Below are 16,087 nucleotides of genomic sequence, written 5' to 3'. Positions count from 1 at the left end.
TCTTAGGATCATATAACTTGTAGGCGTTTGTTGAATACCAGCCAACCAAAACCATAGCTTGATCCTTTTCATCTTACTTTCTTCTAATTTGATCAAGAATATGTTTGGAATATAGAGAGCAAAACTTTATAAGGTGCTGAACATTTGGTTTAACTCCTGAACATGCTTCTTCTAGTGTTTTATCTTGAAACTTCTTTGTAGGACACCAATTTATGAGGTGAGTTGCAGTAGCAGCTGCTTTACCCCGCAAGCAATGATGTATTTCCTTTTGTTTCGACATGCTTCTCATCACCGTGACTATGGTTATTTTCTTTCTTTTTGATGTGCCATTGTGTTGTGGAGTGTAGGGAGCAGTTACTTCATAATTTATGCCACTTGATAAGAAAAAGTCCTTAAACTCACTAGATGTATACCCACTTCTTCCATTTGTTCTTAATTTGCCAATCATTTCACCATTTTCATTCTAAACTAGCATTCTAATCTTCTTAAACACTTTGAAACACATCACTTTTCTTGGTCACAGCTTTCTAGTAAATTCATCTATGAATGACGCAAAGTAGTTGTTACCTCCCAGTGATTTGACATCAAATGTTCCATAAACATAATAGTGAATAACTACAAGCTTCCTAGTTTCTTTAACTGGAATTACAACCTTGTATGAGCTTCTTGCTTGTTTTCTAGTGCAACATTTATCACATAGTTAACTAGGTAGCTTGATCTGTGGTAACCCTTTCACCATTTTCTTCTCATTCAACATGCTAAAATATCCTAAGTTCAGATGTCCGTTAATTTGGTGTCATATCCAGTTATCATCTTTAGCTTCTGATAACAAACACTGACTCTGATTTTTAAACTGTGATTTTTAAAATTGCACAAGTAATTAATAATGTACAAACATCACTAAGCCTAAGTTCCTACGGATAATGCAGCTATTCAGACTCTGTCACATTCATATCTCATGTCAACAATATGCATATTATGCACAAGATAACAATATTTTCATAAAAAAGATCACAAAATACAAAAGAGTAAGACTTCAGGGTTAATCTTATTCTCATTGTTTCATCAAATGCTCATTTTCTCTCCATGTTCACGAGCAATGGAAGCGGAAAGAATTCCAAGATCTCGATTTATGACTGTCATTTCAGATTCACATTCAGAGATTATTCTTGAGACAGAAGACGGCCCTCCTGATGTTTCAGAGGATCCAAAAGCAAGTGCAGCGTGCGAGTCTCTTAGATTCTGTAGGTTCCCTAAAAACTGTTGCAGACAAACAAATTTACAATATTAGTAAGGCAGTATCTGCTAAGGGTCAACACATTTATGCATCTATTGAAAATTTGAAATGTAAATGACCCAAGAGTTCGTTTACAATTTGGTAAGCTAACAAGCATTTGATAAAATTAACAGTCGGATTATGATGCAAAACCGATTCACCGAATAGCACAGAAACTAGATCAGTAATGGAAAAGGGAGCATATTATTTCTGAAAATAAAAGCAACCTACATAAGGATGAATATCTTATTGTCCACAGAGCATAACTCCTACGGACAAAAAATACTCTCTGACCATAACTATCCCCAAGATGATTCTACACAATACCCTTCACTCTTCTAGTCTCAATATAACAGATTTCATCACACAGATAAACCACCCCTCTCAACCACATCAGCATTCTCTCCCTTCCTCGTCTTATTTGTCCTAACATAAATTCCCACATCGTGGGCTTTGGCGGTTGATATGGTATCAGCCTATTTGAGTCCATATTCACATTCGGGGTCCTAACAGATTGGAAGTGTATACATGCCATAAAATTCCGCAAAGATCCAAAAAGTTATCTACTACATCAAATCAAATTACATTCATATCAGAGAAATTAATGAATAAAAAAAATTCAAAATTAAAATTTACATGATATTCATATCCAAATATCCAAAGTATTGTCATTGTTTACTGTGCTTCACTTTCACTGCAACTAAATTGGCTATTACTATGGGCCCACGCTCTGACGGTGGCCTATATTGTGCCAAAGTGTGGTCATGGCTAACCCTAGACACATAAGATCCTTTCAAAAATTCTAAACTTCGATACATTCGATGAATTAATAACAGCAGCATCAGTGTCAACCCTAGATAATGATTAAACAGGTAATTGACTCGCCGAATCGAAAATAACTTTCTCTAGAAATCCATTTGACATTTATTGATAACCATATTTTAATGTTTAATACAAAGTCTAGAAATCCTCTGACATTTATTGGTACAAAGTACAAACATACCAAGCCATCAGTTATCGACAAAAATGGTTTCGCGATATGAATATACTTCAGCCATCAACAAAATCAAACTAATTAATATTGTTATCGTAATTAACTTAAATTTCAAGATGGGACTTCTAGCCATTTTCTGTCTCCCACTTCACAATCCCTTTTGCATCTGCATGTGTTTAGATGCATGCAGACAGACACTTAACATTCAGACATGATGTTTTTTGTGGACAAATACAAAATAAATGGGGAAGTCTACAAGAAAATAGGAATAATTGCTTCAGATTAGATATTATAAAATCAAGGAGGAATAGAGGATTGGAACAATGAACTAATGCAAAAGAGAACATTAATCGTAAATCGAAGTGCAAGGACGATTAGCTTGAAGTAATAAAAGGTTCTCCATATTTGCGGATAATATTTCTGCAATAAACTTGATAGACAAATTTAGAATTATTTGTAGGATCAATTCTTGAATTTAAATTTCAAATAATTTAGTAAGTATCATAGGTTTTAAGAATAATATTTTTGCCAACCATAGGAAAGATTACCTTTAGAAGCATTTTGTATGCCTCCAATAACCGATTGGCAGCTGGTCCAAACCCATGTAGTTGTGGAACCTCCATCATATGTGTCCATGGACGAATTTCCTACACAACAATAATCTTTTATAAGCTTCGCCAAATATTGTGCGCGTATGTAGGGGTGATGGGGGTGGGCTTGTCAAGTGACAGAATTATCGTATAACGAGTAAAGCTAATAGTGTCCATGCAATCCCACATGAATTGACAAGATCGAAAATTACTCGAAGATCACATATTTTGCACTTTCAGTCACTGTTTGGAGAGTCCTTCAATAGTGAATTATATAAGGCAATGCTAGACAAATGGTGCATTATACAATAGCTAAGTTAAGACAATAGTCTTCTGCAACCCTCCTTCATTTCTTCGCAAGGGTTTTGGTACCTTTTGTTGAAATTCCTTGTATTTCATCAGCCTTGGTCTTGGTCTGTGCTTCAAGTGTCTAATCCTGAGTGGTTAAGGTGTCTTGAGAAGTCTCACGTTGCCTAGAGATCCTCCTAAGTACAACTCACGAGGCTCAAGCAATCCTTATCCTCACCCACCCCATACAAGTTAGTTTTGTAGGATTGAGTTACGCTTGTAGCCAGAATTCTAATATGGTACCGAAGTTTATCCTAAGTCTGTTTTGGGCCAAAGTATCTTTTTCCCCCGCTTTTATCTACAATCTAGATATCTAGTCCTGGACACGAAGAGAAGTGTTGAGATCCTTTTCATTTCATCACAATTAGTCCACATTTCAAATGCCCAACCCTCGGCAAGAGGGGTATTTTGAAAAGTCCTACATCAACAAGAGATATGGCCTAGGTAGCGCTCATAATGTTTGGACAGTCATCAACGTACATATAGAAGCATATAGGCTCTAACTAATTGAAAACAAAATTTCACAAATAGGCATATACTGATAGCGATAGTTCATCATTGCCATCCTTGTTTAATCACTTATAATACACTAAATCTTTGTTAGAATTGGGTTGATTAAATCAGATAATAGGGTTTGCAGAACACATTAGAGCAAAACTTGGTCAAACCTTGGTGTAAATCATGTTGAATGTTCTAGCTGTTTCTAGGAAAGATTCCAAATGTGCCCGCAGTTGAGATTCCACCTCTGTGTACTCCTCATCTGGATTATAAGCATGCTACAAATAAAATAAGACAGCAGCCATATTAAAATAGTGCAACATGGCTCAGAAACATGATGACAACAAAGTCACTTAATTTAAAAATAAAAAATGTTAAAATTAGAGATTAAGAAACAGGGGAAAAAATAATACACAATATGGAGAAACATGGCAATGAGAAATGAAAATTAACCGCAAAAATGAAACTTCATTTTCAAGTTGTTTCATGTATTTAACAATATGCAAATGAACTAATAGATGACTTAGCAAACTAATCCAACCAATGTCTAACTAGTGCTAACCATACAAACAATTTTATTACCACACTGATGAGATGAATTATTAAATTTAAATGAGTAATATTGACTACAATACTCAAATTGAGTACTAACTTTTCTAGGTAGATTGATCAGTCCTGCTGCCTAAATCTACACCATAATTCTTACTAAATATTAGGTCTCAATAGAAAATGCCCGACTACTAGACACAAGATGAATCTGCACTGGATCGGCAAACAGAGGGAAACCAAACATAGTGTCGTGTTTACTAGTAGAAAGTTTTTATTTATTTTTTTAAATGACAAATGTTAGTTGAGATCAATTTCCAGCAGTTCACAAAGATATCACATGGCTACTAGAACACAAGAATCAGATTGAGATTTCAGTAAACCTTCGATGCCAAGTCATCAACTTTTTGTTGAAGATTCAATAATATTTTTGATTGTTCAGTAAGCTTTGACTCCAGCTCAGCGACCTCTGGCCTGAAAAGAGTTGTGATTAAACAAACAGAATGTTACGACAACATGTTAGAGAAGGTTCTAATCCATGCAACCGAAAATCATTAACATATAATATCTTTTAAATTTAAATCCTTTTGTACATATATTTTTTTTTAATGGCAAATGTTAGTATGACAGTGCTTTACTCCTTGCCAGGACTTGAACCCTGGACCTTGACTCCTCAACTCCTTTAGTCCCTGGGTTGAACTACCTCACCCCACAATCCTTTTGTATACATTGATTGAATGAGATTGAAAAGTTAAATCTAGAGGTGAGCAGAAGTTTTTTGTGTACAACTTAAGACAAGGAAACAAAATAACCTCAAAACCAAATAAATTATACAGATGATGACATCAATCTTTAAATTTTCAGATGTTTAATGTGTTATGTGAACGTTTGTGAGTACATATGAAGCTTCTCAGCATGTCACTTATAACAGAAACAAACAAGTGTCAATTTCTATCAATTTCAGTTTCCATGTGACAGAGCCAAACCAGTAACAGAAATGACGTAATGATCAATCAAAAACAGTATGATGATCAGTCAAGGTGATCCAGAGGTGGAAGATGAAGTACATTATGTCATTCTACAAGATGTTTGGCAGACCCTTACTGAAGCACTAAAGTGATACCCATGCTAGACCCTATATCAGATGATACAGTGGTAACTTAATGAAATAAAAATGTGTTCCTCTAATAGAAATCACAGAATGGATAGGTAAAAATTCATAAGCAGAAGAAAGGGAAAGCATCAAACTCTTACAAGGGATATATGGACTGAATCTGAACATCTGCGGGAAACAATTTACATTCTTCAGAAAATATTTGTGCCTGTTTTTCTGCAATGGAATCTATCAAGTGAATGTCCTTGGCTACCTGCTCGTCAACACTATAGAAACAAAAATACAAACCAAATTTATGTCAATACCATCTCTGCATGACCATAAAACAAATCATCATTTAGACCAGGGACAACCTCCATTCTGGATTATCAGCATATATGGTTGCCTCCACTAGATCTACAATTAGACGAAGCATTTCAGTGCGGTCCTCATAGCTTCCATGTCCCTGTTACACATGCATATACTGTTTACCCACTTGAAGGCAATTCATTAAAAAAATGTGTATGAATACATTTTCAATTGATTATATAAGAAAGAATAAACTGAGAAAGGAATATGGAAACATAAAATATCAGAACAATTCAAAAATGCAAAAGCATCATATAAGAAAGAGATATAAAGGAATTCAAAGTATTCTACAAACATGTATTTGGTGGTTAGTCGCATAGGCTTGTCATAGTTATAGCTACCAATTTGATAAAATAAAGTAATAACAGTAATTAGATGACTAACTTGAATTGCGTCGGTATCTACGGTCGTTGTAATGCCCAGAAACTTAGCAATTTCTGCCAAATCTGCATGTTTTAAGTCATAATTAGCAATGTTAATAAACGGAAGACGCAGACAAGGTGCAACAGGGGGAAATCTGTTTAAAAGTAGGTAGCCACTAAACATAACATTCTATGTATGAGAAAAGCAAAGTAGACAGAAAGCAACTCATAAGTGAAAAGTCGCTCAAACGCTGCTACTTAAAGAAATGGAAAAAGAAACTGATTATTTTGCCAGATCAGGGGGAATAAAAGAATAAGGGTCTGCTTGGGAGGGCTAAGTGCCTAAGTCTATAGTTTGAAATATATTTGAAATTTCAAAAAAAGAAAAAAATTGAAATAACATCATGATAAACGATCATAAAGTACTTAAATCACACTTAATTCATTTTCAACAACATTTTATAGGGTCCGCACTTTAAACAAGAAAAGTAAGCCCTCCCCTCCCCTCCAAAACCCTCCATCCAAACATACCCTAAAAGAAAATTTGACCTTCTGTAAATAAACACATTATAGCAGATTGCCAACTCTGCATGAGAAAGACATAAGCCACATATTTTGCTGTATACACAAAATAAATGTTACATCATTCAAAGATGGTTGATTTTGAGCAGCTTGATACAAGAAACTTAACATCACACACTTTATTTTATTCTATTACCATGTACAAATGCAGAATTGAGGAAAAAGAACAAACTCAGTCACAAATAAAGCTTGGATGTTAAGGTATCAACCAGCCATATTTTAATTTTCGAAACAAGGAAAAAGAGAATTCTTACATTGAATTCGAGCTGTCTCCTCGTCACGGTCAAGGGCATCCCCTTGTAAGTTTTGTTGAGAAAAGGGTGACTTATCACCTAATAGCCTGTTGTAAGTACAAACACCAAAGATCATTAGGTCTTAACATGGAAATCAATACATAACACAAGTTTTAATAATGCTACTGCAAGAAGACTCGAACAAAGAAATTCCAAACAGTGTGAAGGAGGTATTGTAAGGCAGTGTATGGTATGTACAGGTTAGAAAACAGAAAGATTGGATTAATGACTGGTACGAAAACGCGAAAGGAAATCAATAAAAATCTCTTTGAAGCTATAGACGCGGGAAAATCAGTAACAATCTCTTTGAAGCTATAGACGTGGAGCTAGAAGAACAAGAAATTGGGGGTTATTTAAAAAACCAAGCAAGTGCAAAATAAAATAAAATAAATTCCAAATTTTTTAACTGTTCGTCTGCCCCTATTTTCACCTGCTTAACTTTAACTCTGAAAAAGTTAACAAATGTGCATCAATCCCAAAACAAGCACTATAAATCCTTTACTAAATCTGATACCTAAGAATTCCAGTATCCACTAACTTGTTTTCAAAAATGTTAGGTCAAATGCATCTAAAGGTCCTTTAAGTTTTTCGTTTTTCCCAAAATGGTCCTTTAAGTTTCAAAAGTCCCAAACAAGTCCTTTTAGTTTTTGAATCGTTTCAAACAAGTCCTATTGTAGATAGCATAGTTGGTAATTGCTTCATTGAACTCATATTTGGTACCAAATCTAGCTCCTAACACCCGCTTAAAATTAGTCATCTTTTTAGGCATGGCAAATGGTGGATAATGTTCTTTGTTGCTATCATCTGAATCATCACCATCATCCTCTAAAAGGACTTGTTTGAAACGATTCAAAAACTAAAAGGACTTGTTTGGGACTTTTGAAACTTAAAGGACTTGTTTGGGACTTTTGAAACTTAAAGGACCACTTTGGGAAAAACGAAAAAACTTAAAGGACCTTTAGATGCATTTGACCAAACTGTTATTATAAGCAAGGTTTTATAAACCAGTTCGCGACCCTATGACCTCAAATTTTTTGACAATCAGAAAGGATTTTAACAGAGAAAGAAAGGAAGATACCGAAAGAATAGCCACTCGAGAAGGGCATAGCGCTCCATGCCAGCAAATAAAAGGGACTGAGCAGATGCATTTGCCCTTGGATAATTTAGCATTCCTAATTTCTTCTGAATCGCTTCCATTTGCTTTGATGCCATCTTCTTATGTATCAAATTATTTCATCCACCGTTTTAACAACCACTTTAGGGGCCTCTAGGTTATTGGTCCTGTAATAAAACAAAAGCAAGAACTTGAAAGAAGAAAAATGTAAAACAACAAAATCTCATACAGCAATCAACACAGGTGAACGTCTAGCACTAATGCATGTGATTACATTCAATCACTTTCATTTTTTCAAATTATTACATATGTCTAGTGTCAGTGTTTGTGTATGTGTCGCTGCTTCATAATCTTAAACTAACATCAGTTCCTCTTACCGCCTCTGTAGCACCAACAATTCTAATGAAAGTCGTGTCTGGTGTCCAACAGGTCTTAGTGTCTGACACGACACCGACACATGTGACTAAATTCAATTATCTCTCTTAATATAAGAAGAGAAGATGTTGTGGAAATCCTATTAATGCCCCAGCCTGGTTAATTGACAAATCACCAAAGTAAGGGTAAAATCTGTCTTTAACTTACTTTATTCAACCAAATTACCACAATTAACCAAGATGATGTCATGTAACTACAAATAACTAATAGTTTAGTTCATTTGCTCTTCATAAAAGTCATTTCCATTTGATGCCAACTAAATAAATCCGATTTTGGTTGACACGGAAAACGAAAAAAGTTTTCTTTTGTACAAAAAAGATATAATCTAATGTCAGATCTACAATCAATTGGAGGCAAATTTTCAATTTCAAATTTCAAATACTCTTATATTGTCATTCACTACTCTTTCATAATTTAATACTCTCTCATTCTCTCAACTGTCTCTCCTCTCTCATTCTCTCTTTGACAACAAGAAGAACACGGCAGGTATAAGAATTCATTTTCCTAATATCATTAATTATTTCATTTGTTGTTGACCTTCATATCATGTATATTTAACAAAAACAGTCCTAACACAATTTTAAAATTATATCAACAACAAAAAAGCAAATATACAAAATATATTCATTAGTTATACAAAAAAGCAAATAAGAGATAGAGGGATGAGCAGCTGATTCTGAGAGTGAGAGAATTGAGAATGAGCAGCTGATACAAAAAAAAAATTTACATCTCTAGAAATAAAACAAAATCACATCCAATTTCATATTTGTATTGTTGTTGTTGCATGTAATGGAAACAAAATATGTAAAGAACTTGACCTTGATGAAGACAACAACCCAGGTTTAAGTGTTTGTGTCAAAATTCTGACCCAGATCTGGACAACATACAAGATTGGGATGAAAACACGTAAGCCCTTTCCCGGCGCGGTGGTTGCAAGCTCCGGCGTGGTGGTCACCGGCGAAGGTTGTCCGTTCCTGATATTTTTAAATGGGGTTTTGTAGAGAAGATGGAGGGGACTCTTTTTATGGTGATGGATTTTCAAAAGCTGTACGTTGTGGGCGTTTCAAAAGCTTGTACGTGGAGGGGACAACATACAGAAATTTTTAAAAAATTATTATAAACAAGACATGCTGATATAAATTTTAAAATAAGTATTGACAATATTTTGGTGGTGGGCGGAGTTTGAGCCCCAGACCTTTGATATATTATGCATCATCCAAACCAGCTGAGCTAAGCTCACGAGGACATAAGTATTGAACATATGATTTGTCATCACTGATATATATTATAAAATAATTATTATACACAATAGATACACTGATATATATTATTAAACATTATTCTCCTTCCTTCAAAAAAACATTATTCTCCTTTTTTTTCAAACTATAACGTAAGTGAAAAACTAACTTAAAAAAATAATAGAATTATACACAGCATTTGTTATCATTGAGTACAAATTCAAAATAATTATAACACAAAGAGACAAGTTTTAGCCGATATGAATTTTAAGATAATTATTAACCATGTGACATGTCATCACTGATATATATATATATATATATATATATATATATATATATATATATATATATATATATATATATATATATATATATATATATATATATATATATATATTATAAAATATTTATTATACATGAAACAAGTTGTTATTGTTAACTTAAAAAAAAACTTTAATAATTATTATTATGGCGAAATTGTCACTGATACAAATCTACTAACATCTACTTCTTCTAACAATATCTAAAAAACGAAAGTCCAGTAAAATAAATAAATTAGTCTACAGTTATCAGTGGAAATTAGTTATACATGACCATTATCTGTAATTAATTTAAAAAAAAAAATTAGAACATAATAAACAAGTTGTCGCTCATATAAATTTCAAAATAATTATTAACCATGTGACATGTCATCACTTATATATATATATATTTTTTTTTTTTGAAGAAAATCACTTATATATATTATAAAATATTTTTTTGAGGGATTATATTGTAAAATATTTATTATACACGAAATAAGTTGTCATTGTTAACTTTAAAAATTATTATTATACATGGGCGAAGTCGTCACTAATATCTACTTTTTTTTAGGGGGACCGATACAAATTTACTAACATCTGCTTCTACTAACAATATATATATATATATATATATATATAATCGAAGTCCTTCAAAATTTCATAATCGTCCTTATTAAAATTCACTATCTTCTTAATTTCATGTGTTAACTTTAAAAGATTTATTATACACGAAACAAGTTGTCACTGTTAACCTTAAAAATTATTATTATACACGGGCGAAGTCGTTACTAATACAAATCTACTAACATCTACTTCTACTAATAATTATTTTTATACACGGGCGAAGTAATCAGTGATACAAATCTACTAACATCCACTTCTTCTAACAACAATAACAATATATAAAAATCTAGTCCACCAAAATTTCATAATAATCCTTATTAAAACTCATTATCTTCTTAATTTAATGTGCATAATTGCATTTTTCAAAGTTTAATTTATTTTTAAAAAAAAAACTAATTACGGACAACGATCATCACAAATGTAACTAATTGCCGCTAATAACTATGTAATTTTTTTATTTATTTTGATGGACTTCGATTTATATATATATATCTCTCTTAATATAAGAAGAGAAGATGTTGTGGAAAATATATTTATGCCCTACAATGGTTGATTGCCACGTCATAACAATGGGGGTAAAACATGTCATAAATTTATTTTATTGAACTAAATTACCTCAAGTAACTTTATTGATGTCATGTATCTAATAAAAAGTACCGGTTTAGGTGATGGCATGAGTAACTATGATGATATCATGCAAGTTGAACAAAGTCTTTAGTTTAGTTACTTTTGAATCTAAAATTTACCTTTTCTAACTGATGATGTCATCTAACTATTATTACTACTTTATGGTTTCAAATTTTTACACATTTTTCTCCAAATGACTTGACGAAATCTAAATGTCTTTCTCATTCCCATAGTTCCATTACTTTTAAAAATTTCCCATTTTTCAATGAAAAAAAAATGTCATTCATGACTTACATCATGTCATATCACATATTTCAAATTTCAAAACTCCCCCCTAAATTTTAAAACACAAAGATTTTGAAACCATATATTCAAAGTCACTTTCACTCATATTTGTCATTCTCAACTTCTTTCTCCCAAACTACAAATGTCAATACATTTTCTTCTTTTCAAACTTTCTAATCTCCAACTACTATTTTAATTTTATTTTGCAGGAAACTTGAAAGCTGTTCATTTTACAACTAAACAAGTAGTTGAAAGTCCTGCAAAATAAAAAAAAATTATCAAAGATCCACAAGGGTATTTGATGTCTAAAATTTACTCTCTTCATTATCTAATATGTACCTCTTTTTTGTTTTTCTTATCTTCATTATTTGTCTTAATCTTCAACTATCTCTTCAGCAAACTACAAACAAAGAAAGGAGACATAAGTAAGTAATTTACTCTTTTCATAAACTATCATGTACCTCTTTGTTCAAAAAAATAAAATAAAATATGTACTTCTTCTTTGTTCTTCTGATCTTCATTATTTGTATTTATCTTTAACTACATATTTTGATCTAGATATGTTTTTGCAGAAAGTTGAATAGAGTTTTTGTCCTTCAGCAAACTACAAACAAAGTAAGGAGACATCAGTGAGGAAATGAAAAGACAAATTAATTAATTTAGTACATATTGTATAAATTTTTGCTGAAAATGATGAATTAGTGTCTTGTATGTTGCTAATAAAATTGAAAACTATTATATTTTGCAGGAAAGTTGAATGGTGTTCTTATCACTTTAACAAACTACAAAGAAAGAGATGCTTAAATATAAGATAAAGGAAAACCGTGAAGAGTTTGATCAGTATATTTTTTGTGTGATTAAATATTATTTTGAAGAAATGAAGATAAATACATAAGAAAAAAGTTTAGTTGTAATCTGTATACATAATTTTGTTTAAGGAAGTGGCATCTATGACTGTAATTATCTACTAATTATATTTATTGTACAAAAAACACTATTAGTTTTTTAGAACACTTCATAAAAAAAAATTATGGTTAATGAGGAACACGGTGTTTAGTTTAGTTAGCATTATATATTAAATGTTTGGTTCATATGTTTATTCCATCGAAATGACAACTTTTTGGCTTGAAAAAAGAAATATCGTATATTAATTTGTTTTTAGATCCAAAAAAATTATTTATGTTATTTAAAGAAATTAATAAATTTTTCTCAGATCTAGAAACAAACAAATGATTTTTCAAACCATACAACTTAAAATAAATTGAGAAAGATGTATCTGTAAAAATACAAAACTATGTGGCTTGACGGATAAAAAATGGTTTAAATTATCAACAAAGTAATTTCATTATATATATATAACAACACGAACAAATAGACAGTTGAGAGAATATCTGAAATTGTAGATTAAATTTAAAATATTTGGAGAAATTTAAACATTTCAAAAATAAATGATTGATCTACAGTTTCAATACTTGTGAAACTTATTTATTAAAAAAATCTCAAATCCAAACCAGATCTGATACATATAGTCACTTATGGTGTTGTTTTTGTTGTTGCATGCATAAAGTTGAGAAGAAATTACATAGATCTGATACTTATCTTTTAGTGTCTCTTATGTTGTTTTTGTTGTTGTCTCTTATGTTGTTTTTTTTTTGTTGTTGTTGCATGTATGAAGTTTGAGAAAAAATTGCACTCCATTGATGTAGTAGATGCAGAAGAAGAAGTATTGTGCATATATTTAGGTGCTATAGTGACAATTTCAGTTAATAGGCAGTCAAAAACATGGTCTGAACTCTAAAGCATCCTGAAACATTTGAGTTTTGTACTGAGTGATGGGGTCAAACGTGGTAAAAATTTACAAAGAAACAACGAAAGTGTTAGATAACACAGATCTCAAAATTACTAATTTTCAAGATTCCTCCTTTTGCAAATATAACTTGATAGAAAGATAGAGGAGAAAGAGAGCTTCAATAGTATGCATTTCGTTTGGAAAAAGAAGGCTGGTCGGAGTGGTTAGTCGCCAGAAATTGGGTGGCAGTGGCTAGGGTTTCTAATGCGGGTGGAGAACACTTGAATGAGAGAGAGAGAGAGAGAGAGAGAGAGAGAGAGAGAATGAGAAGCTGAAATGAATTTTTGGTTTATGATTTTCTTTGTTTTAGTGTTATAATTTGGGCTATTGCCTATTAATGGGCCGAAATTTAAGGAAGCCCGTCCTATTTTCTTTTAACTCATTTAAAAACAAAACTTTTTTATCTCAATATTTTTTTTGAAAGTTCCTTTTAAAATTTTGACAAAAAAATAAATAAAAATTCCCTTTCAAATATATGGTATACGGGAGAGAGAGATATATATATATATAGAGAGAGAGAGAGAAGCCATCATCTTCTCTTTCAAAATTAATACCACTCAATTAATTTTTATTATATATTTAACTATTTAAAAATATCAAAATTATAAAAATAATATATTTAACTATTTAAATTTCAAAATTATTTTTCTAAGAAAAAAATAATATTAAAACTATGGTTATACATGTGACTATTCACCAATATTTTTGCTCATGTTAGTTATTGATAAAAAATTTAAAACTATGGTCATACATGTGACTATTCACCAATAATATAATTTTAAAATGATTATCATACATTGGACAAGTCGTTAGTCTCACAAATTTTTAAAACAAATATTATACATAGAAGAAGTTGTCATTGTTGAAAATTTAAAATAATTATTATATAATGGAAAATTCGTCACAAATAAAAATATAGAAATAATTATCATCACCGTTAAACACATACACGGGATTGTATTGATTAAATGTCCAAAATAAATACTAAGCTACATATTATAAAATAATTATTATACATGAGTCAGGTTGTTTTTGATAAAATAAAATAAAATAGTTATAACACAAAAGACAAATCAACGTTGATATAAATTTTAAAATCTTTATTTCACACTTGATAAGTGTTCAATGTTCAAATTTAATAATTATTTGACACAAGTCAAATCGACACTGATAAATTTTTTAGCATAATTGTTATAGACGATATAAGTTTTTTTTTTAAGGATTATAGACAATGTCACTGTTGAAAATTTAAAAATCTATTATTATACACATGAGATGTTGTCAATAACATAAAATTAAAATAATTATAACGTACAATACAAGTCAAAAATTATATAAATTTTAAACTAACCATTCAAAATAGGACAAGTCGTCAGGGATACAAATTTTTAAATAAATATTATACATAGGTAGAATTGTCCATGGTAAAAATTAAAAATAATTATTATGCACAGTACAAGTCGTAATATATATAGTCAAAATGTCATTGATATGTGAGACGTGTGAGGATTTCGGAAAGTGAATAATAGAAAGAGAGTGATAATATGTATAGAGTTGAAGTGTGGTAGTAGTGTGCGTGTGGTGTGGCGGAAATTTTAAAACTATCATAAAAAGAAATTTACAATTAATTAATAAATGTACAGAATAAGTTGTCGTTGACTAACTAACTTTTATACACATAACCAATTGTTATTTATAAAAGACTGGTCTTGCTAAAACGTTCATGCTATTTATAATATCACCTCACTTCAAATCTATAATGATATTGAACCCTCATAAACTAATATGCACGGGATAAATGAACATTCACTAAACTTTCAGAAAATAAAATAAAATACACGGGATAAATTATCATTGACTAAACTATCCTTGATTTACACAATAAATTGTCCTTTATAAAAACTGTTCATGCTAAAACATTTAAACTATTTATAACATCATCACCTCAATTCAATTCTACAACGATATTGAACACTTATCAACTAAAATACACAGGATAAATAGAGATTGAATAAAATTTCGTAGAAAACTGAAATGCATCGGATAAGTGGTCATTGACTAAAATTTCAAAAGTAACATAAATGCACGAGAGAAGTTGTCGCTGACTAAACTTAACTTTGATAAACAATATTTAGAAAAAATTGGTTTTGCTAAAACGTTCCTGTTGTTTATGATGTCACCTCACTTCAATTCTATAATGATATTGAACCCTCATAAAGTAAAATGCACGGGAGAAACGAACATTTACTAAACTTTCAGAAAAAAATAAAATACACGGGATAAATTATCATTGACTAAGCTAACCTTTATTTACACGATAAGTTGTCCTGTATAAAAATTGTTCCTGTTAAAACGTTTAAACTATTTATAACATCATCACCTCAATTCAATTCTACAATGATATTGAACACTTATCAACTTAAATGCACATGATAAACAGAGATTGAATAAAATTTCGTAGATAACTGAAATGCATCGGATAAGTGGTCATTGACTAAAATTTCAAAAGTAACATAAATGCACGAGACAAGTTGTCGCTAACTAAACTAACTTTGATAAACGATATTTATAAAAAATTGGTTTTGCTAAAATGTTTCATGTCACCTCACTTCAATTCTATAATGATATTGAACCCTCATAAACTAAAATGCACGGGATA

The 16,087-nt window shown here is 31.1% G+C and overlaps 1 protein-coding gene across 1 annotated transcript; it reads right to left on the bottom strand.

Moving 5' to 3' along the window:
- Nucleotides 1-842: 842 nt before the first annotated feature.
- Nucleotides 843-9,595, bottom strand: LOC11442082 (AUGMIN subunit 7). Its single transcript, XM_003614172.4, has 10 exons — nucleotides 9,319-9,595; nucleotides 8,030-8,232; nucleotides 6,913-6,998; nucleotides 6,099-6,160; nucleotides 5,720-5,811; nucleotides 5,507-5,632; nucleotides 4,636-4,726; nucleotides 3,877-3,984; nucleotides 2,819-2,917; nucleotides 843-1,260 (listed from the first exon to the last, which is right to left on the bottom strand). The coding sequence occupies exons 2-10, from the start codon at nucleotides 8,161-8,163 to the stop codon at nucleotides 1,066-1,068; spliced, it is 993 nt and encodes a 330-aa protein (XP_003614220.1). The 5' UTR covers nucleotides 8,164-8,232; nucleotides 9,319-9,595; the 3' UTR covers nucleotides 843-1,065.
- Between the last annotated feature and the right edge of the window lie 6,492 nt (nucleotides 9,596-16,087).

Source organism: Medicago truncatula, chromosome 5 (assembly GCF_003473485.1).
Source record: "Medicago truncatula cultivar Jemalong A17 chromosome 5, MtrunA17r5.0-ANR, whole genome shotgun sequence".
Classification (NCBI taxonomy): Eukaryota; Viridiplantae; Streptophyta; class Magnoliopsida; order Fabales; family Fabaceae; genus Medicago; species Medicago truncatula.
Note: the sequence above shows the minus strand (reverse complement) of the source record. Positions and strands in the feature narration are given on the sequence as shown.

Excerpts from the sequence above, each read along its gene's own strand:
- LOC11442082 (XM_003614172.4), bottom strand. The coding sequence starts at position 8,163 with ATGGCATCAAAGCAAATGGAAGCGATTCAGAAGAAATTAGGAATGCTA. Across the intron at positions 6,161-6,912 it reads GGAGACAGCTCGAATTCAAT|ATTTGGCAGAAATTGCTAAG; the intron begins GTAAGAATTCTC and ends TAAAACATGCAG. Across the intron at positions 3,985-4,635 it reads TTGATGACTTGGCATCGAAG|CATGCTTATAATCCAGATGA; the intron begins GTTTACTGAAAT and ends TTTTATTTGTAG.